Here is a 24142-nt window from a genome sequence, read left to right as displayed (position 1 = left end):
GCAGTGGGAAGTGATGGCGCCATTGACCAACAAAAACCTGGTCTAAAGTCAATAACGCAGCATTTCATTGTTATTGTAACAGAGCATTAGTAAAATGCTCCTAGGCTCGTGCACGGTAATCTCACCGAGACACAGGGTCTTATTCTCCAGAGAGACTTGTTAAGGATAATAGACAACATCAGTTACAGACAGAGTATATATCACGTTTTTCTGGAGGGACTGTATTACAGTCCCTCCAGAAAAATGTGATATTTATTTAAGAAAACATAATCAAAGATTTTTGCCCCGCAACAATCACATAAAAATTCTGTATTTTTTTTCTGGAAGGACTGACAATATGTACTATATACAATATTTAAACGAAAGTGCCAAGTAGACTTAAAATACTAATGTACTAAAAACAAGAACAAGATTCCAAAGATGTTTTTTTCCAGTACCTTTAAAATGACTTTAGTGACCTAGTGGGATCAAGCTGGACAGTTTTATTCATATCTTGCTACTCAGCCATAATCGTATTAAGCTGGAGTCCCAGTCTCTGTCACAATAATCATACAGTATATGTGATGATTTATGCCTATTGGCAGACATGCAGTTCAAATGTAGGCAGGTTTGATGAGTACACAGAAAGACACTCAAATGAGTGACATGAAAACTGCTTTGTGAGCTCTGCACAAAGTGAAATTCGATGAAAAATAAAAGTGCTGTTTGAGAAAAATAAGGTTCAGGTCGAAGTCAAATATGAAAGGAGCTGACGGGGGAGTCAGCATCTCTCTTTAGATCCACTATATGAGCATGATGTGAAATGAATGTTTAATGAGCAGAATGCAAAAATAAAGTGACAACAGTTGCCCTGATGCTTGAACCTTCCACTGACATGTAAAACATAGACTTGAAAGATAGATGAAGGGGAGCGTTGGGTCACAAGGGTGGAGCTAGTCAGGAAGTAATGGAAGATATGAGAGAAGAAACAGAAAATGAGAGAATAGGAAGACAGAGAGAAATGGGATTATAATGGCATGTGGTGGTGTAACAAGATGATTAAATTTAAAGACAATTCCAGCACAAAATGAAGCTAGGGATTAATACAGTTTTTCTCAGTCGCTTTGGTACATTTCTCAGATCAGAATTGAAATTGTCCATCCTCTTGCAATCAAAGTCCCACATACACTAAGGTGTAACTTACAATTTACAATAATTGTCATCAAAACGTTAGCCATAGTTTACATCAGAACATCCCTCCAGAGTACACTGTTATATTGACAACATGACTAAGCCGTTTGACTGTCTTATCCGTACACAATGACACAAGGACCTGTCATTCTGATGGCACTGACACAGAAGTTCATTGACACAGATATTTACTTTGGAGAGATGAACCAAGGACTTTGAGCAAGAGACTGGCTTTCAGGTAATCCATGGTGCTTTGCTATTTGTACGAATTGTTTTGAGAAATGCACTCACTGTTATGCAAATGTCGAGGATGATTCGAGAAACGAACCAAAGCGACTGAGAAAAACTGTAACATATGTGTACCGAGTCGAGCGTTCTCTGGGACATGTTTTCATGCTAATCGAATGCGTCTCTAGCTTTAAACAAGCTACAGCAAACCGGTGGTTAGCTGCTAGTGCTAGCTTTCGGGGTAGATGGTAAATCTCTATTTCTACACCACTAACAAGGCACAAAATATCACCACACTTCCATGGTAGCATAATGAGGGTCCCTACATGGAAACCCAAGCATTGAGAACTTTGTAAGTGTACAGACTGTTTATTACAAAGATAGATTATAAAGACAGTAGACATGTTTACATTACAATTACAATGCTTCGGTTTCCATGTAGGGACCCTCATTATGCTACCGTGGAAGTGTGGTGATATTTTGAGCTTTGTTAGTGGAGTAGAAATAGAGATTTACCAATCCACCCTGAAGGCTAGCGTTAGCAGCTAACCACCGGCTAGCGGTAGCTTGTTTAAAGCTAGAGACACATTAGATTAGCTTGAAAACATGTCCCAGAGAACGGTCGACTCTGTACACATATGTTATTAACCCCTAGATTCATTTTGTGTTGATTTTGTTTACATTCAGAATCCTACAATTTGACTATTTCTCTGTTTACTAAAACTGCCAACACAACTTTATTTGAACAGCATTTACTGTAATTGCTATTGCTAATGCATCGTACACCATTTTCTATTGGAATATAACTTATAAATTGGACTGGTTGTTTAGATTGGACTTGGATTTCTCCAGAAATATATTGAAAATATCCAGTAACGGTATAGGTTGTTTATTCCTACCCTCTAATATGACCCATATAACATGTTTCATAAATTAGCGCCACTAAAGGTGGCAGGAAATACAACCCACAGGAGTGTTGGGAAAGTACACTTTCTACATGAAAGAGGCAAAGTTTGCACAGAAATGTCAAGTTTTTTCCATCCTCAGCGACCTTGTCATAAAACGGCGGTGAGACACTGGTGGCTGGTGTTGCCAGATTGGGTGTTTTTTCCGCTACATATGAAGGCCTGTTTACGGTGTGTTTTAGCTGTGGTTTTGGCCTGGAAGCATCTATAGAAATCTGGCACCCTATTGGACAAAGCCAATAGGACGAGTTCACAAGGCAATAATACATGTTCAGTTCACATTTGCCCAAAATATGAACGAGTTCACGAACTATCGTTCAATGAACATTTTCAGGCACAACTCTGGCCACAGGAGTGTATTATATGAGGACTCCCTTAAAACGTGGTCTTTCAGCCGGATGGCCATGGCTTTGTAGGACGCAGCAGTGCATGCTAGGGTTGGGTATCGTTTATATTTTAACGATTCTACTTATAATATTGATTCCGGTTCCTAAGGAATATGAGTCGTACTTGCTGCTCGAACAAATGACTTATGGGGGTGTGTATTGGGGGCAGAAATAATTATTATGTCGTAAAAGAGATTATATTTTGTGAGGTTTTTCTAAATACCTTTGAAACAGCAGCCAACCACTAAGGGCGCTGGTCCAGCACTGGCAGCCCACTCACGCTGACATCTCTCCCATGAATAGGTCCTGAGCATGTGTGTGTGTGTGTGTGTGTGTGTGTGTGTGTGTGTGTGTGTGACTAACAGACAGAAAGACAGACAGACAGACAGACAGACAGACAGACAGACAGACAGACAGACAGACAGACAGATAGATAGATAGATAGATAGATAGATAGATAGATAGACAGACAGACAGACAGACAGACAGACAGACAGACAGACAGACAGACAGACAGACAGATAGATAGATAGATAGATAGATAGATAGATAGATAGACAGACAGACAGACAGACAGACAGACAGACAGACAGACAGACAGACAGACAGACAGGCAGATAGACCTACATCTCTGTTTGTTGCCGTTGCTGGTGGGGAGGACCGAGGTGTTACGGGCCAGGAGTTTGACCGGTAAGGATCTGACCCGCTGGACCAGAGGCACTGCTAGCCGTGGCCGCTTGACGGGCACCACCCGAGGGACCGGAGACACCCGGCCATGGTACTCAAACAACCTGAGAGAGGCAGAGAGACAGAGAGAGAGAGAGAGAGAGAGAGAGAGAGAGAGAGAGAGAGAGAGAGAGAGAGAAGGCAGGGGGAAGACATAAAGAGAGAGAGAAAGGGAGGGAACAAAAGAAAGAAAGGAGGACAGAGTTTAAAAGGAATGAAGCAAAGGAAAAAGTTGGCAGAGAAGAGAGGTCAGATGATGAAAAGAAGAGAGGTCATATGATGAAGAGAAGAGAGGTCATATGATGAAGAGAAGAGAGGTCATATGATGAAGAGAAGAGAGGTCATATGATGAAAAGAAGAGAGGTCAGATGATGAAGAGAAGAGAGGTCAGATGATGAGAGGAAGTGAAGTGCGTAAAGAAGAGCAAAGGTGAAAATGAGGAGAAATGAAGGGATGGGTTGAGATTAAGGAGAGGAGAAAGAGGAGGGAGAAGGAGCTGAGAATCATCCTTTGTACCTCAATTCAAAGGGCCAAAGATAGAAGTAATGTTTCATAAGAACTAATCTAATCTGTGCTTTTTGCAGTACACTCTATGTACTAATGCAGTATTTTGTCAGTTAATATAATATACTATACTGATAAATTGTTGAAAACTGTACAGAGCAGCAACAACAGACATCAATCAAACACATAACAAAGCTATTTTCAATTTCATTTTTGGACATTTCATGAGTGAATTAGATTAGGTAAATCTTAGAGCTTTTGGACCAGAACCATCCAACAACTGATTTTACTTTTTGAAAGCTGTAAGTAGCTCCTGTATTTCTACTACAGTGTTATCTATTGTGTTTCCATCAACAACCCACTTCAAAGCTCATTGATTTTAGTCTGCATCATGGCATTATTTTATGTACACTGTAACATTGCCTGAATTTACCACATAACACTTTTTTGTATGTTATAATATTATTGTGAAGGGATACAGCTAAGGTCACATTCTTCCATTTTTTTTGAGAAAAATGTATCTGGATCTAAGCCATGTTCAGGAAGGAGCTCTTTGGAAACAATAAAAAAAAAAACTCTTCAGGTCCTCTACATTGCCAGACCCTCGTCCACAGCGCTGTGAAGAAAGGTCTTACTAGTCCACACAGTATTCCTGGATGGGAGGACAACATACTTTGGTTTATTGGCATTTCTTTAAACCAATCTGAATCATTGTGGGCGGGCCTAAGCTCCAGATGGAGCCACGGTGCCTCTGCTAAATAGTCTCAGGAAGGAACTGGTTCTGGTGGAACATGTGGACGTTCAAAAGTAGTTTTAGTCGTGGAACAGAAAACTCAGATTGGACAGATAGTCTAGCTAGCTGTTAGACAGACAGACAGATAGTCTAGCTAGCTGTTAAACAGACAGACAGACAGACAGACAGGCAGATAGTCTAGCTCAACCCGGTCTCACGGCAGTTCGTGAAATGGTCACGTTATTTTTAATCAATTGATAAGGTGTTCACAGGGACGTTTTTTTTCATGGTGGCCAGAACGAAATGGTCTATAGGGAGATTAACGGGGAAACAAAATGCCACACGCAGGACGCGATCCCCCACCCCCACCCCCAACCTTTTCAGAAAATTATACTACTCGCTACCGTAGTCGTGCTGTGACCACGACGTATGCTTCCCATTGAAATACATTCATTGACATTTTCGTGCTGGCCACCACGAAAAACCCCTGAGAAAAACGTCCCTGTGTACACAAATCAATAGATTAAATAACGTGACCATTTCACAAACTGCAGTGAGACTCGGTTTGTTACCATAGAGCAGTGTTTCTCAAATGGGGGTATGTGTACCCCCAGGGGTACTTTGGAGTACTGTAGGGGGTACAAGACATTTTTTCGCTAAATGTGTTTCAGTTCCAAGGCTGTAGTTACTTCTACTGTCTTTTTTATCTCCAAGTTTGTCGCTTTTTTCCAAGTTTTTGTCTCTGTTCTTGAAGTTTGTCACCTTTTTTAAAGGTTTTGTCGTATGTTTTGACCTCTTCTTGCCTTTCTTCCTTACTTTTTTCTACGGTCTTTTTTTCTTCAAAGATGTTGTCACTCTTTTCAAAGTTTGTCGCTTATTTGAATTCTTTGTCACTTTCGTCGCCCTAGTGTTGCCTTCCTTCTTTCTACTAAGTTTTTATTACTATTTCGACCTATTCTTCCCTTACTTCCCTCTTTCTACTGTCTTTTTCCAAGGTTTTGTCTTTTTTTTTTTTTTTTCGCCTTTTTCCATCAGCATTTAAATGTCTTCCAGGATACAAGGCTGTTTTTTAGTAAATCTATTGCTGAAATCACTGTATTGTTCCTCTTTATAGAGACTTTTTTTCTACCAAAACTAATTCATGCTCAAAAAAACTGTTCAAAAGGGGTACATTATTGAAAAAAGTTTGAGAACCACTGCCATAGAGGATAACTGCTTACCTGTCTTATTTGATTACGTGTATCTTAATTTATATATGTTATACCTAATATTATTAGCTTTTTCTAGCAACAGTTGGTCGTATTCTAGCTTCAATCCTTGCAGATACTCCATATCCTTTCTTACTCCAGATTTGTTATGTAGGTGTTCTGCTCGACTGATATCGTTCTCTAATTGTTTAACTTTTTTTATTTCATTCTGCCTTCTTTCTAGCCGAAAAAGAAATAATGATCCCACTAATATATGCTTTAAATGCATCCCATATAATATGAACTGGTGGTTTCTCCTTACTGGTTGTGACATTTATTGTTATGAATTCATTAATATGTTTTATTACGTAATCAATAAACTCCTCATCTTTCAGGTATTTTTCTGTTCATTCTCCAGATTATATGTAGAACTTTATTTGTTGGCGAGCGCATAGTGCATGTAACTGCAGCATGGTCTGATATAACTATATCTTGTATTTTAGAAGTGATTACATCTCATCAGAATCAGCTTTATTTGCAATGTATGAAGACACACGAGGAGTTTTGCTTTGGATTATACAATGCTCACAATGTGCTTACTCAAACAAAACAAACAGTATATACACACTATAAACAGAAACAGTATAGACAGGTTGAGGCAGCAGTGCAATGAAGAGTGCAAAGTGTAGAGTAAATTATTTTCATGCCAATATTTAAGAGCTCCGGGACGGCAGAAAATAAAACACAAAAAGCACAATGGAGCGTAATCCAGAGGCAGTCGTCTCCGTCTTAGTTCAATTAACTCCTTCTTTGGAAACACAGATGTAATCCAAATGGCTATAGCTGTTTTGTGCATGAGAATAATGTGTATAATCTTTATCTCTTAAATGCATTTGTCGCCACACATCCCTTAGGTAATTTAACGAGATTAATTCCAGAAGCTCCTTTGGAACTTTAGGCTTCCTTTTTAAATTGGAACTATCTTGTTCTGTAAAGACTTGGTTTAAATCTCTGGCAAATGCAATTAATCTTAGTGATATACTGTTGATTATTTTCTGAATATTTCCAAGATATTTCATATTAGCTGAGGGAGGAGAGTATATATTTATTAGTGTAAATTTAGCTCCCCAAATTTCACACGTAACTATTAAATATCGACCCTCTGGGTCAGAGTATTTTGAGATTAAGCTAAAAGACAAGGATTTACTTATCAAAATAACTGCTCCTCTGCTGTTGTGTAGGTTGATTCAAATGCCTCTCCCATCCACTGTGTTTTTTTAGGAATTTAATCTCACCAGGTTTCAGATTCAACTCTTGCAGAAAAACTATATCTGAAGACAATTTCTTTAGGTCTTGCAGGACTGTTGCTTTACCCTTTCTTTAACACCATCTACATTCCACGTTGTAACAGTTAATTTATTAGGGTTAGTTTAAATACGACTACTATCCAACATTTTGTTCGATGGACACAGAGCCGGCCCGACCCATAAGCAAACTTAGCGGCTGCTTAGGCAAGACAATTTTATTTATATAGCACATTTCAACCAACGCAACTCAAAGTGCTTTACACAAAACATCAATCATTAAAGAACAAAGAGCAAAATAGGGATTAAATTAAGAATAAAAATGGTAATGAATACAAATTTAAAACCATTTAAGATACATAAATAAAAATATAGTTCAGTATAACAGTTAATATGAGAATAAAAATCAAAAAATAAAATTTACAATTCCACATCAAAATTGTATACGAAATAAAATACAAGAATAAAATTCACTGTTCGATAAAAGAATTAACAAAAAGCATCATCAAAAAGAAAGGTCTTCAGCCTTGATTTAAAAGAACTGAGAGTTGGGGCGGACCTGCAGTTTTCTGGTATTTTGTTCCAGATATGCGGAGCATAAAAACTGAACGCTGCTTCTCCCTGTTTAGTTTTGACTCTGGGGACCACGAGCAAACCTGTTTCAGACAGGGTTAGGGCCCCGTGGCTACCAGAAGGCCCCCAAGAGCGCTTGAAATGTCCCACAATAGAGCTCATAACAGAGCCGCTCTATTTAAAGATAGTGTTGCTGCTAATAGGTCTCACATTAGTCTTTAAATGCTTATTTGTACATTATGAGTGCTTAAACTAATATTTATAATACACAAGTTGGTTTAGTGCCAAGTGCAGTGGCAACATGTTACAATGTGGAGAGTCCCCCAAAAGTCTTGGGCCAGCCCTGGATGGACATAAAGGTAAATATACTTGGCCAAGTTCTAGACTGATATGATAACTTTAATAGGAACCCACTCATGCATATTAGACATACAAAGGACAAATGGACAGACAGACAAGGCACACCTTCACTCACACCCCATAGCAAACATACACCCATAACTAACATCCATCCATCCATTTCTAAGTCCACCTGCTTGTAGAACATGCTTTTTGCAAGGTCAGTAGCTCCTCTTTTGCTGCTAGGGCACTGATCTTTTCAAACTTGAACTTATTCAAGTTTAGGTAACTTTCTCATTGGTTACATCTTGTTTCAAACTTTTTTTTCATCTTGTTTTTTTATGATTTATTTGTAGGATTTTGAGCATGACAGATACATATTATACCTCATCCATGAAGTTAAACTAATAAAAAGACTCATTCTGTGAAACAAGGTACTAACAAAGACACGGTTTACCCCCAACCCCCACCCCTCCCTTACAGAGAGGTATCAAAGAAATAGGGCAAAATGGGGGTAGGCCGAGAAGCTGAGCAGGGGAATAACTTGCCAGACGCGCTTAAAGTTCACGATTAGGCTACAGATTTATTTTTTCACTAACACAAACAAGTTTCCAATTGTTCAATCGTTGATAATTAATACATTTTAGATCATTGTGCCCACAGCATGTGGAGCTCTACCCTCTCCTTGCGCTCCTAATTTGTGAGTTTTAGAGGTGCTGGTACCATTGGATTGATTGACTATTTTAAAATCAACGTGAATGGATCAGCCCGCCATAGATTATGGCATACAAGTCCTCCAAATTAATCAACCAAATTCATGATTGGTATATGACTTCAAGAATGACACAGTTTCTGATCTGACGTCAATATGGTTAAGGTTTGGTTAGGTTTAGGCATAAAACCTACTTGTTTAGGTTAGGGAAAGAGTATAGTTTAAAGTGTGGCTGGGTTGGTTCAGTGGGTAGAGCAGGTGCACATATACATGTCTTGACGCAGAGGTCCGGGGTTCAAATCTGACCTGTGACGATTTCCTGCGTGTCTTCCCCCCTTTCTCACCTAGCTGTCCTGTCAAAATCTAAGGTGGAGAAGCCGAAAAAAAACAATCTTTTTAAAATTAGGATGGTTGAGGATGGCTGTCAATGTGTTCTTCGGATTAAAAGACTCTGTGATCAGTGAACTGCAAACTATTAAGACAGTCAATGAGTAACTCCACACCAGATTTTGTATTGAGGGAAAAACATAGCTGCACTGGTCTCTATGGGCTGAAACTATTAAGGCTCATTTCTGTTCAATGGAATTTCCCCACTCTCTGCCCCCAAAAAAGGACGTGATGTCCCTGCTAAATAATAATCAGAACAATGTGAATAGTGTGTGAGAGCAAAAGCAACAAAGACAATACCATCCAAGCACATCAATACAGTTGGAAATTAATTTGATAAAAACTGGACCAGAATATGGCAGGTCAGGTTGTGTTTAATCTCACAATATTTGATTATGTATGCAGATGAAATGGTTATATTTGCTAGTTGTCAGAATGTGTTGGCTAAATGCTTCATGGTAGTAATTCAAGGCAAATGTAATGCCAAAAGTATAATATACTGACAACTGGACAATACATTCTCACTCCAGTGTGTCAAAAACCAACGCTTGGTCGGGGTCCTTTGGCTTAAGTTACTCACGCAAAGAGTCTCGTTTAGCTTCTTAGTCGGACTCAGGGGGCATTCAACTAATTGATATCGTGATGATATCTGGACATGATGCTGGAGACTTTGACACATGACTCCAGGCAGATTCTTTGAGATTAAGGCAGCTTTATTAATATATAAAACACAGATTTTTCAAAACTAATCCTAATATGGAAGATACTTCTAATAGATTCACACATTCCTATCAATAATTACAATGTAATCCCATCCGCGGCTGGGTACCCTTTTGGGGTCATATTCAACTCACTTGGTAGGGACCCTTGAAAAGATTGGGGGTGGGATTAGAAAATGTACACTGAAGTGACACATGGGACACAAACCCCAGTCTCCTGGGTGTAAAAGTCCTTTGTTGTTTGACCCATCCACCCCCATAACCTGCTCTGCCCAGTGCATCCCCTACAGTTGCTAAACCCCAAAGGCCCAAGACCAAGTCTTGGTATTTTTAGAGGTTATTTTTTGGGCTTTTCCGCCTTTAGTTTTGACAGGACAGCTAGGCAAGAAAGGGAAGAGAGAGAGGGGGAAGACATGCAGGAAATATTCACAGGTCGGACTCAAACCCTGGACCTCTTTGTCGAGGCATAAGCCTCTGAGTATATGTGCGCCTGCTCTACCCATTGAGCCAACCCGGCCACGCAAGTGTTGGTATTTGATGCACTGGGAGTGAGAACGGGATGGAAAGAGGAAAGAAATTCAAATTTCCCAAGTTCTACTTACATGGACATGCTTTCAGAGTAAGTACAATAGTAAGTAATCAAATATCTTAATTACAACTGTACAGACTGTCTGACATGTCTGTCCATAGTGTACTCAGCCCGTTGTCCAATGCATACCGTATACAGTGCATATAACTGCACAGGATAAATGGCAAGGACTGCCAGACCATATTTCAGACTGCAGCTGAAAAAAAAGGTCTGCACGCCTGCCTGTTTACTGCACGTTCAATAAGAGACATTTTGTGGGGGAGAAACCGGTACGGTCTGATTTATCTTAAAGGTACATTGGGCATACGGAATTCTTCAAAGAGTAATTTGATAATCTATGAATCCATTAATGAATCAGTTTTATTTGTTAAATGTAATCACATGAAGTAGAACTGCAGTAAAATCAGCTAACACTACGAATTACTCAATATGTTGGCCTTTGTTTGGTTGGTGGGTGCACAAAGACCTGCTCAGTTAATAAAAAGCTTTAAAGGAAAAGCTTAATTCTTTCCCAGTAAAACACGTCACAAGTTTTGAATTCAACTCGGGTCATGAAACATTTTGGGAGATGAACGGTTCTGACAACACTGACGCCCATTTGGCTTTACATCAGACTCAACGAGATATCTCCCAATGGCTGTTTTAACCATTTGGAACAAGCAGAAAAATAAAAATGTTTTAGTCACCACAGATAATTTGTCCAGATGGCAATGTGCTTTTTACCCCCACCTTAACATCCGTCTCCACAGGCATAAAAAGAAGTAATGATGAATTACATTGCATTGTGTATATGACAATTTAATTCCACTATTTTGGTCAAAACTGTTGCACAAAACAAATAATGAGAACAGATGAGGTCTTTAATGCCCTGACATACTGTCCAGATCATACTTTAGGAGATCAAAAAAAGGAAAAAAAGAAAGAAATAAGGAAGGAAGGAAAAAAAAGTGCTAAATAAACTTCTTGTACATGTACAGTTTAGCACACCATGTATACATTCATATGCTAAAGATGGGAGGGAGGGAGTGACACTGCTAGATCACAGTTATTGGTGTAAATCAATGCTGAGGTCTATGACCCAGCTGTTCAGCATGTTTCAATATATGGCAAGCCCTTTCAACATTTATCAGTAGCGGTAATAGCAATTGTAGACATCAGCAATTACCTTTTGACTACATAGGATTACAAGCAGTGGCGGACTGGGACCAAAAAATCTACCGGGGGCCCTCGGGGTGGATGAACAACACACAGCACAGCAACACGATCCCTTTCTTTCCTTTTGAGTCTGACCTTCTCAGTGCCACCTTACCCTTTTCTTTTTCTTGGTTTTCCATCATTAGACTCACACACTGTCTGTAAACGTTACCGATAGACTTCCAAACGTGACAAAGAATAAAAGAGGTGTTCAATGGCTTTACGTCATATGCCGACCAGGGCTATGCCATTTGGGGAGGGGCCGCTCACTGATCCCCCTATATTTCTGAAAATCCTAGACATGGTTGTGACCGGTAGTGCTTTCTGATCAGCCTGTGTTTGTATTGAAATAAGAGGCTGCTGCAGCCCACCGTACAGGTTGAGCAGAAGCTGCACAGTTTGACCAGCCGTCAGATGGTGTTGCTCAGATCTTGCATGTATAACTATTATCAGACCGGCCCTCATGGCCTCGAAACACTACTGGCGCACTCTGGGAAAAGTCCCAACTCTCCTGATTGCCGCTCCGCCTCTGATTCCAAGCAAAGATATCATAATGTAATGTTGACTAGTAAAAATTCTAATGATATCTACAAATAATTTCTGACTCAACAAAGTTGTGATTCTTGATATCAACACTTAATTTCTTCCTGGTGGAACAGTTCATTTTAGATATATGTTACTTAATTTCAACTAGGGATGTCATGATATTTTGATAACACAATTATTGTCAAAGGAATTCATCTAGGGATGTCATGATATTACGGTTTCACAATTATTAATAAAGAAATTCAATTTAGAAATTGAGATAATTCAAAGAGAGAGAGAAAAATGCCATATCAAACCTAATAATTCAGATTTATAATATAGATAATGAACTAAAATATGATATAACAATAATAATATATACATAATATGGTATAATATATCATGATCAACTATATCTAGTTATAGTATAACATTTGGCTACATAAAAATAATTTACAGACAGAGAGAGAGAGAAGACACCACACCACAGTCCTCTTCAGTTGCTAATAGATTGCATTCTCATGAACAGGTTTGAATTATATTGTACGAAAACGTTTGCACAATTCCTATGATATCCAACTTGTTATATGTTGTGACTTAATGAGGCCTCTTCCAGTGGAGAAGATCTTCACAACATTTTATGTTGTTTGACTCAAGATCAACTTGAAGATCAAGTGTGGTTTGTCACGTGATCATGGCAGTGGCAGCATGACGACTCTATGTCCTCGAAACCCCAAACATTTGGCAAATTAGTTAACCGAAACAAAGACAAAGCAAACTTGTAGGGGATGAATACGTGAAAGAAGACACAACAGGAAAAAGCAAACAAATTTTGACCCGGACGCCAGAGGCACAAACGATGGCAGATAACAATCAATCTGGGAGCTGAAGGATTACATCTATGGAGACATCAAAGGAGCCCTGCCACACGTATTTCATGACTTTGTGGTGATGTCTGAAGGTCTACCATGGACTCTGTAACCATGGTTACCTTGTTTCAAGCCATTCTAGTGTAGTATAGAAAGCCTGTAGGAAGACTCAGCTCGATTTCTGCCAGTTCTCATTAATATTCAACGAGCTAAGCTGCTTGGCTCTGATTGGTTAACAGCTAGCCAATGAAAGCCTGGCTATCAGCATCCTTTACCCCAGCCCAACTGGGCGAGCTCATGAATAGTAATGAGCTCAGGCAGTATGATGTCAGAATGACCAGCTTTTTTGATTGGTCTGATTTCTCTGCTTATTTCTGTTCAGTGTCTAGAGCTGACAGAAGAGGCAGCAGTTCATTTTCACATTCACCACATAACACAAACACACATATGGACCTAACAGATTTCAACGAATGCAAGTAAAAACGGTTTTAATGTGTACAAAAATAATGTGTGCATCTACAACACAGCAGAGCAGAGTGAAGGGAACGACATAACTGCTTTCATGCAGAAATTATTTAAAGATGTTCTGCTCATGGAAAATTAACCCCAAATTCCCAGAACACATAGTGTGGGTATATTAAAGGCAAGGGACTGGTTCATGAGACCAATTATTGTGCATTTCGCAAACTACGATATTAACAGAGAAGTATTGAAAGCGGCCTGGATGAATAAAGAGATCTTTTTCCATGGTTGCGCATTTATCTGGATTAGGAATTTACGACTAAAGTGAAGCATTTGATGCAAGTCTGGCCAATGCTGAATGAAAAAATGTGCTCCGTGTTGGAGGAACATTGGGACAACAGATGGGCCAATAGGACAACGGATGAACTGACTGATCGAGCAAGAGCACCACACCTTAGGGCACAGCAATAAAGCCCCTTGTCTTCTTCTTCTTCTTCTTCTTCTACTACCTGTACAGTATTTCACATCAAGTGTGCAAGCAGGAAAGGGTTGTGCAAGGTTATGGAGATCATTATTATTACATCACTTTGGATGTTTTATGATTCAGTTGGCAGAAGATACGTGGAAAGATTTACCATCATCTCAAGTAAAGTTAAAATCTGATGTTTAAAAGAGGTCAGCGGGGGCAGTAGCTCAGTCAGTAGGGAGTTGGGTTGAGAACTAGAGGGCTGCTGGTTCAAGTCCCCATATAGACTGTAATATGGTGGTGGACTGGTAGCTGCAGAGGAGCAAGTTCACCTCCTGGGCACTGCCAAGGTGCTCTTGAGCAATGGCAGCCTGGGCATTATTGTCATAATATATACTTTTCATCCAAGCCAGAAAGCCACTGGATGCTCATTGTGAAAGTCACAATATTTAGGTCAATGTTGAACTATGGCAGCAAAAACTGGAGGAAAAGCAGAGCAGTGTGCTTTGGTTTGTGCAGGTGGGCAGGAGAGTTTAGCCATACTATCCAATGCAAATAATGCCCTTTATCTGAGTAATGTCATGCATACAGATGCTAATTTAGGTGTTTTTTTTACTGATAGGAGATTCTCTTTATCATTAACTGTTAACCGACAAGCAGCCAACTGAGTCCCAGGTCAACTGTTTGGGAGGCTCGGATATGTATCAGTTGCGCAGCCACGATGTTGCACAATGTTGGCAATGACGTACATCAAAAGCATTGTACATTTTTAACAATCTTTCACAAATGAGTCAACATTATTAAGTAAGGGATAATGTAGAGTGAACCGCGTCAGGGTTGTGAATTCGAACACCGACAGGGTGGTGCCCAGCTGAAGGGTCTTGGATCAGCCTGAAGGGGTTCTAATTCGAAATTAATGACCTGCTCGCTCTAAAGTATCCCGCTCATTAAAGAGCTTAATACATGGCTACTCATACAGAGGTTACCCACTGATGAAAACGGTCTTCCGTAGTCAATGATCAGAAACCCGTCCATGGCAACAGCCCGTTTAACCCTCATGTTGTCCTCGGGTAAAATTTGACCCGTTTTCAAAGTTTTTTTACATGACCAAGAATAACTTTTGCCAAGATACAACCGTTCATGTTTTAACAGCCACCTTCAGGAAGTTGGTCCTCCATAACTTGCGCGTTGTTTTAGCTATCACAAATTTTTTGATAACTTTTTGTCATGAGGGTCCTTCGAGTCTATGTGCAAGTTTTCGTGCCGATTGGACTGACGCCCCAGGAGCAGTTAGACAAAGTAGGTTTCCCATATATCAATATATTGCCGATTACTGAAATAAAATTAAAACTGCGCCATCTAATGGCCGATTACCGCGAAGTTTGGAACATATGCTAAACCGGCCATGAGGAACAAGGTTTTGGGGGCAATAGGAACAGTTGTTGCCAAGATAACGCAACTTCCTGATTAGACCGTAAGTTGCTGTAAATTGCGCATTTTTTCAAATATCAAAATTCTTTCGCTAACTTTTCGTAATGAGGGTCAACACATACTACCTGCAAAGATTCAAGAAGATTGAAATCATGGCCTAGGAGTAGTTCGAAAGAATGTAAAACACATGAAAAATGAATAATTAATAATGTCCGCCTTCCGGTTGGGGCGGAGCTAATGAAGGTATATGGGAAATATGAATGATTAGAGTAATATGTGTATTAAATTTGGTGAAGATCAGAGCAATTATGTCCAAGTTAAGCCCTTCCACGGTGCTATATATCGCTGTATAATCTCGCAAAGCTCCCACGTGTTTATGTGGGCGCCAATTTTTGTGAGTTTTCGTATATATTGAGTCCATCAAAAATGTGCCCAGGGGCTAAAATCCAAATAAGGGGGCGCTATAGAGCAACCATACCACTCCCAAGCCTAAATGTGTATTCACATGAAAGAGTTTAATATTCTGCACATGGCTGCCAAATTTTGAGAGTTTTCGTGCATCCTAATGCTAATCCTAAGTGTTGGTAAAATGAAGATTTTCGCATGAAAATCAATTTTTTGCAAATTTTAGAATTTGTAATTTTTTCTAAAAATAGTATCATGGAGTTCAAGATGAGACCCATGTTCCCTCCAAATTTGGTATATTATCTAATTACTTTTGTCCAATTTAAGGAGCATGTTAGGTGGCGCTATGGAGCCCCCTGGCAACAACTGAGCCTAATCACTACATAACTTTGTAGTTTCTAAGGTATGACGTGTGCAAATTTTGGTGAGTTTTCCAACATGCTAAGCCCCTCAAAAATGTGAAAAATGCGCAGAATAATAATAATCCTTGCAAAATCAATAGGTGCCTTGCACTCAGTTCACTTTCGTGCTCGGGCCCTAAAAAAAAAAAGTGTCAAAAACATAAAAAATAAGCACCCAAAACATTGAAAAAATGACAAAAACAAACGATTAACGATTCAGATATTGAAAAATGTGACCAAAACAATGGGAAAAAACCCCACTAAAATGTAAAATACAAAACTTTGAAAAAAGTGACTGAAATATTGAGATAGGGACAACCAAAGTTTTTTTTTTTATGGTTTACAGGAAGACACCACAAGGATTAATTAATGAAACGTGGGTCACAACCTGAGTAAGGTTGAAAACTGTCAATCACTATCTGCCATAGAAATCATCTTCTTACCTAATACTAAAAACTTAAAACTGCATATTCCATTTGATGTCAATTGCTCTGTCTCTGTCTGTTGCTTTATTGCTGTTGTATTCTTTATTTTTTGCTGCTTTTAATGTTGTTTGTGTACCTGTACGGTGTCAGGATCCGGCTGAGACTTAGGCTATTGCCTTTGTGCCACTCTTGTGGCCTTTTTGTGTATTTTGTTATCTGTGCTTGTTGCTGTGTTCCACGTGTCCTGTCACCTGTCAGTCATCTGTCTTTGTCTCCACCCTTCCCATTATATGGTCTGCACTTCCTCTCTTTTTAGTTTCCCTCCAGTTCTGTTTTCACCTGTTCCCAATTGTCTCGTTAGTTTCCCTCCGTTTCTACTCTAACCTGTTGCTCGTTACGGTCTTGTCCAATCCCCTGTCCTTCTGTTTATTGGTCTGAGTATTTCTACACCTCTCTGTTACTTTGTCTCTTGTTGGTTCGTCTCTCTCTGTTCATCTGTAGTTGTGAGTTTGTAGTTGTTGAGTCACAATAAAGTGTGTTTGTTCTGCACTCCTGACTGGAAGAGTCTTGCATTTGGGTCCACCTGCTGAAACCGTGACGTCAGTGTCCTTGAGTGCCGAGAAAGGCGCCTTTTAAATAAAATTTATTATTATTCAGGTTGCCAAGAAGAAAGATATCTGTATTTTCATCTGTCAATATATCTAAAGTTTCACATATTCTATCCAAATATTTCTCCTTAGAACTGGGTGTATAGAGACAACCAATGAAAACATCCTTCAATAAAAATATTAAACCATGAGGCACTTTAAGTAGAATATTGAGTTTGTTTGCCACTTGGCATGACGACCAGCGTATCATTCTTCAGGCTGGCTTTAATCCCGCTTTTCTCAGGCAGCTTTCAACTTGGGCATTCCTCTGAAGTTGCACAGCCTCTGAGAAGCCTTCATTTATATAGATGTTGAATTTCTTGGCAGAAGAACGGATACTCTCTCTGCCTTTTAAAGCACAATGTTTCACAACAGTTTTCCTAGACCTTCGCTCCTCCCGGTACTGGCCAATTTTCTGGGCACGCTCAATATCCATATTTCTGCCATCTAGTCCCAGGTTGCTCTAGAGGATTTGTCAAACCTTCTCTGATTAATAATAATACATTTTATTTAAAGGTGCCTTTCTCTGCACTCACGGACACCGTACAGGGATAAATAAGTAATTTCTGATTGGCTGTCAGCTCCGCTGGGGAAATGTCTGCACATGCTGCAGAAAAGCTTGTCCTTATTTCCACTGGATTCCATCCACGAAAACTGTCCCTACCACTTTGAGGAGAAGCCATTGTTGTCGCAGTAACTTTTAACAATGCATTGCTTAACACATCCATGGTACGTTGTCTAAAAAGCCACCTAGCTAACGTTAGCTACTGAAGGCAGCCCGGAGAGTCTGCCTGTTGTTACCGTAGCAACCACCTATACGTTCCAAGGCGTGCTAATTGTTTGATCCTTATTCTGTGGTTTAAACAGTTTTGTTTTAATCAGAAGAGAAGACACAACTAGTTATGTTACTATTTCTTTTTTTTACATACATTTGAATATTTTTCATAACAAAACTTATTTTGATCAAACTTGGCTGGGCGGGCCAGTGCCACCCTGGCCCATTACTGACTACGCGCCTGGGGTGTGTGTGTGTGTGTGTGTGTGTGTGTGTGTGTGTGTGTGTGTGTGTGTGTGTGTGTGTGTGTATAAGGGACATACAGGACATACTGCTCCACCTTTCATGTTTTCTCTGTCACAGGTTAAACTCTCAGTTGCTGCTAATGCTGCTAATGGGTATCGTAGCTTCCCGGCCCCGGTGGCAAGTTCTAAGAAGGAAACATGGAGGACCACACATATTCAAAATCCCAATTTCAGGAACAGGAGTCTTCTTCTTCTTCTTCGGCCATGAAAAGAAAAAGGAGATTGAAAAGAGCAAGAGATCGGCTTTTAGAAGCGTGAAGGCTACCGTAGCTGTAATATCTACTTTGAGCTGCGTGGTGAGAGAGAGTTCATGAAATATGATCTCAACACTAGATGGGAGCAACTCCCACACATTGGACCTTTAAGAGAGGGTTACATACGTAGACTCTTATTAGATTTAGACAGGCCTGACTCTCAGACAAGGGGGTAAGCTTCGCTTCAGAACTCGAACCTCCTATGGCGCCATTTTAATGCTACAAAACGATCACCTCCCGTTAGCATCCCATTGACTCCCATTCATTTTGACGTCACTTTGACAGAGAATAACTTTACATCTGAAGCGTTTAAAGACTATTTGTTTATTTTTTTATTTCTAAAGAAACACGACAATGTATAAAAGGCTCCATTACCTTGTAGCTCACGTTATGGCTCCGTAGCAGACGCTTTTATAACAATAGGCTAACGATTGGGTCATAACCACGAGACTTACTGTCACACAGTAGAGGAATTACCGTATAGTACAGGAGAAGCTCACAGGCAGTTTGGACTTCCATTAGCTGTTTAGGTTTAACTCTTAACTATCATGTTAGTGATCAGTAATTAGCCTGTGTCTATGTTATCTCCTTACATATACCTACACTCTCCGTCTCTGTGAGATTGGGAATGATTGAGATTTCTCTCTCACAGCTACCAGAAGACTTCACACTTTCAGACACGTTGCTCACGTCACATCTACGTCTTCAAGCTCAGTTGGAGGCTGCTCAGTAACACTCAGCCAGCACCGGGAAAGAGACTTCTGATATCCTCCACTGGTCTCAGACCAGAGACACGGGGTCTGCTGGTCCAGTATATATACTGTCTATGCTCTCAGACACAAGGCATAGCAGCCATCTTGAGAAATGTTTCATTTGTCAAGTCAAAGCAGGGCACTCCAGTGACTGAGAACGCATGGAATGCCTATCGTTAGATCCAGAGGGCAAGCCATGTGTTCAACAACATTCCTCTTTGTTCGAATGAGCACGGACAAAGTAACTCGTGACATGTTCAGTATAATTCAGAGAATTCCCAGAGACAACAGCTCTTCCTCTCCCAGCGAGATGAATAATCCTTGATTACCCATTTCTGCTGCTTTATTTCAGAGAGACAAAGCTTGAGGTCTTATGACAGGAGTCAAAAGAGGTTTCGGTGGGGGTGGTGGTTTTTGTTTATCGCTCACAAGCATGACTGTCTTTTGGGAAACACAAAACCTCTGCAACGCAAAAGTTTCAAAACCTCTGCATATGACACTGAATAACCCTGGATTGATTTATTATTTTGTCTCAGGGTAAATGCAAGCATCCCATCCTGAGATTGGAGGCATGAATTATTTTGACATTTGGGATTGTTTGTAAACCAAAACCAACTGTGCACTACTGTCTTCACTGCACTATACTTCTTGTCCTGTCTATACTTGTATATCACTTTGCACTTTTCTGCTCTTTTTGCACTTCTGGTTGGACGTAAACTGCATTGCGTTGTCTTTGTACTTGTACTCTGCACAATGACAATCCAATCTAATCTAATCTGGATGACTCATAGCTGATTAATTTCAGCTGGACACATGTACTTTCTGTCCCACTCATCCCCTAATGAGAATGGGACACGTATACAGTGCCTTGCAAAAGCGTTAACCCTGTACACAGGGAACATAGTACTAATACTGCTGTACACAGGGAACATACTACCACTGCTGCTGTACACAAGGAACACATAGGTAGGGATGCACAATATTGGATTTTGGCCGATATTCGATATGCCGATATTTTCAAACTCATTTTGGCCGATTTTTCACCTGATATATATACACTTATACACTATACACTAATTCTACTGAAGATAAATCCAAGTATCTCTCCTGTACTACCTTTACCTTATTACACTCATGTGTTGTAGATAAGGCAATACATAAGACAAACATTTGACTCTTTTTACAAATGTAGACAGACATTCACCCCTGAAAAATAGTCAGTGGCCAGTGCCACATAAGTTCAGACTTCAAACTTCAGTCCTTAGAAGTAAAATAAATAAAAATACATTTTCAAATAAAAACCTGTACATCGTCTCTTCCTTGAACAGGTCTGCCAAATGCCTTACATCAGAACACCGTTCACTGTCAACACGTAGCACGACATGCACTCGTTCTCTTTCTAACTTCCATTTCACAAACGTATTATCAAATGCAGATAGAGGTAGAGGCTGCTGATGGGTTAGTAGAGGCTGCTGATGGGTTAGTAGAGGCTGCTGATGGGTTAGTAGAGGCTGCTGATGGGTTAGTAGAGGCTGCTGATGGGTTAGTAGAGGCTGCTGATGGGTTAGTAGAGGTAGAGGCTGCTGATGGGTTAGTAGAGGCTGCTGATGGGTTAGTAGAGGCTGCTGATGGGTTAGTAGAGGCTGCTGATGGGTTAGTAGAGGCTGCTGATGGGTTAGTAGAGGTAGAGGCTGCTGATGGGTTAGTAGTGGTGTGCAACGAGAGTTGTTTTATGCCTCATCGCATCACTTGTGCTTTACAAGTAGGCTACTGCAAATAGCAAGTTTGTTATCTGTGTTACATATCTCGAAATACCTCCACACAGCCGACACGTTGGAAGTTTATACCGTGGTTGTGTAACGAAGGTTTCTGCTCCTGTGGAAGTTAGAAGTCTGTATAAAATTAACCTTGTTTTAAGAAAAAAATGGTTTTATCTGCGATCTTATGGAGAAAAACTACACTACCCACAATCCTAAGCGTAACAGCAACTTCTCTGATTGGTCCAACTCGCTGCTACCATAGAAACCGCGAATGGCTAGAGCTTCTACCGTTGAAGTCTCTGATAGTTTCTGGACGTGATCTCGGACCTTTTGACTTTTTTACCGTTTCCAAATTGTTTACTTTGAGAGAGCGTGCGTGTGTGTGTGTGTGTCTGTGTATGTGTGTGTGTGCATGTGTGTGTGTGTGCGTGCGTGTGTGTCTCTGTGTATGTGTGCGTGTGTGTGTGTGTGTGTGTCTGTGTGTGTGTGTCTGTGTCTGTGTCTGTGTGTGTGTGTGTGTGTGTGTCCGTGTGTGTGTGTGTGAGAGTGTGTGTCTGTGTGTGTCTCTGTGTGTGTGTGTCTGTATGTGTGTCTGTGTGTGTTTGTGTGTGTGTCTCTGTGTGTGTGTGTGTGTGTGTGTGTGTGTGTGTGAGTGTCTGTGTGTGTCCGTGCGTGTGTGTGTGTCTGTGTGTGTCCGTGCGTGTGTGTGTGTGTGTGAGTGTCTGTGTGTCCGTGTGTGTGTGTGTGTGTGTGTGTGAGAGAGTGTGTCTGTGTGTGTGTCTCTGTGTGTGTGTGTGTGTGTGTGTGTGTGTGTGTGTGTGTGTGTGTGTGTGTGTGTGAGTGTCTGTGTGTGTCCGTGCGTGTGTGTGTGTGTGTGTGTGTGTGTGTCTGAGTTCATTTACAATCCCGACCACATGGTCGTAGGTGACTCCAAGCAGGTAGCAGAGAGACCTGATCCAGCAGTATCCATCGGGCTCAATCGGGCTCGGGCTTCAATTGTTGTGTGACATAGGCCTATTGAACCCAAGACTTCATCATATTTTGGACTGATCTTGTGTATTTGGTCAGTGAGCATCACCTGTTTCCCTTTGATGCTAGCATCACATCAATCATCTTTGGTTATTTTTGAAGCTACGCTTGAGGAATGTGGGAAGAACCATACATTCTCTTACCTGTCATAGAAGTCTTCTCTGTAGTAATCATAGTCAAACTCATAGCCACTGGGAAAGAAGCACAAAAGCACATAGTTACAACACAATAATGCAAGACAATTGTTTTGCATTTCATATTTTCACATACAAATGCGGGAAAAAATGCATAAAAAAAGGCAATAATTACAAAACCAACTGTGTGGGAGAGGCAAAGAAACCACTACATACTCTGTTTCATCCCCAAGGGCCGGAAAGAGAGAATTAAACACGACAAAAACTAAATAAAACCTGGCAACAGAAACTGAATTCTCGAGAATCATGTATAGTACGTTAATGTTTTCTGACACCTTTTACAATAAAGAATTCAGTTAGTGCACGTCACTGAAACAGGATTAGGGTTTTCAACCAAACAATGAAACCCTTGGAATTATGTAGCGGTAACCGATCTAGAAATAAATACTGCCCTTCACTGAACCCTGCTTGATCAGTTTTTGTATTCAAATTTATCAAATTACTTTGTAATGTGTAAGTGATCGCTCATAGTTGACGCCCTACTATGCCCTGATATGCCCTGCTACGCCCTACTATGCACTACTGTGCCCTACTATGCCCTTCTACGCCCTACTATAACCTACTATGCCCTGCTACACCCTACTACGCCCTGCTATGCCTCACTACACCCTGCTACACCTTGGTAAACCCTACTATGACCTACTATGCCCTGTTATGCCCTACTACGCCTTGCTACACCCTGATTTGCCCTGCTACACCCTACTATGCCCTGCTACACCCTACTACGCCCTGCTATGCCTCACTACACCCTGCTACACCTTGGTAAACCCTACTATGACCTACTATGCCCTGTTATGCCCTACTACGCCTTGCTACACCCTGCTTTGCCCTGCTACACCCTACTATGCCCTGCTACACCCTACTACACCCTACTACGCTCGGCTATGTCCCACTACGCCCGGCTTGCCCTTCTACACCCTAGTATGCCCTGTTACACCCTGCTACACCCTACTACGCCCGGCTATGCCGCGCTATGCCCCGCTACGCCCTGCACTGCTACAACTGTTATTTCTAGTCATAGTTCCATTATCTTTGTTATTACTACAATTGCCACTGGTTATCATACCAACTGATATAACTATTATGAATCATATTTCTCTATTTCTGTATCAGCGTCTCTGTGTAGAGTGTGGTCTAGACAAAAATCTGCATAAGGAGGTAGGTTGGGTGGTGGATGGGTCAAGAAGTGACCCTTAGGGTCACGACCAAGCGCGTTGAAAAATGCCAAAGGAGTACCCAGAGTGGCTAATATCGCCACGGACGGGATTACTTTGGAATTACCTGAAAGCCCTCTGCTACTGACATTAGCAGTAGCTCAGTCAGTAGGGAGTTGGGATGGGAACTGGAGGGGTAGATGGTACAAGTCCCCATACAGACCAAAGTATGGTGGTGGACTGGAGAGCTGCCAGTTCCTCCTGGGCACTGCCAAGGTGCTCTTGAGCAAGGCCATCGACAGCTGCAGCCCCCCCCCAAACTCTGACATCTCTCCATTAGTGCACGTATAGGTACTGATCATGTGTGTGTGTAATTCAGGCCTGTGAGTAATGTGTATAATAACAACAGACTGAAAAACACTGTAATTTCCCTTGTGGGATTAATAAAGAATAAATTGTTATTAATTATTATTATGTAGGTGCACGCTGTTGAGTTTTATTCAGCACAGAGCCTAGACTTTTGGGGGCACTAAGCAGGATTTGGTTTGGGGGGACTCTCCACATTGTAACAT

At 40.6% G+C, this 24142-nt stretch overlaps 1 protein-coding gene across 1 annotated transcript in view; it reads right to left on the bottom strand.

Annotated features, from left to right (window-relative positions):
• Positions 1–24142, bottom strand: part of raly (RALY heterogeneous nuclear ribonucleoprotein) — a 152375-nt gene that overhangs the window by 10603 nt on the left and 117630 nt on the right. Inside the window, exons 5-6 of the mRNA XM_028576498.1 lie at positions 22366–22413; positions 3377–3540 (exon numbers count right to left, since the gene is read on the bottom strand). Of these exons, the coding sequence (XP_028432299.1) occupies positions 3377–3540; positions 22366–22413 (212 nt within the window). The remainder of the gene's footprint in view (positions 1–3376; positions 3541–22365; positions 22414–24142) is intronic.

Source organism: Perca flavescens, chromosome 4 (genome assembly GCF_004354835.1).
Source record: "Perca flavescens isolate YP-PL-M2 chromosome 4, PFLA_1.0, whole genome shotgun sequence".
NCBI classification, from domain to species: domain Eukaryota; kingdom Metazoa; phylum Chordata; class Actinopteri; order Perciformes; family Percidae; genus Perca; species Perca flavescens.
Note: the sequence above shows the minus strand (reverse complement) of the source record. Positions and strands in the feature narration are given on the sequence as shown.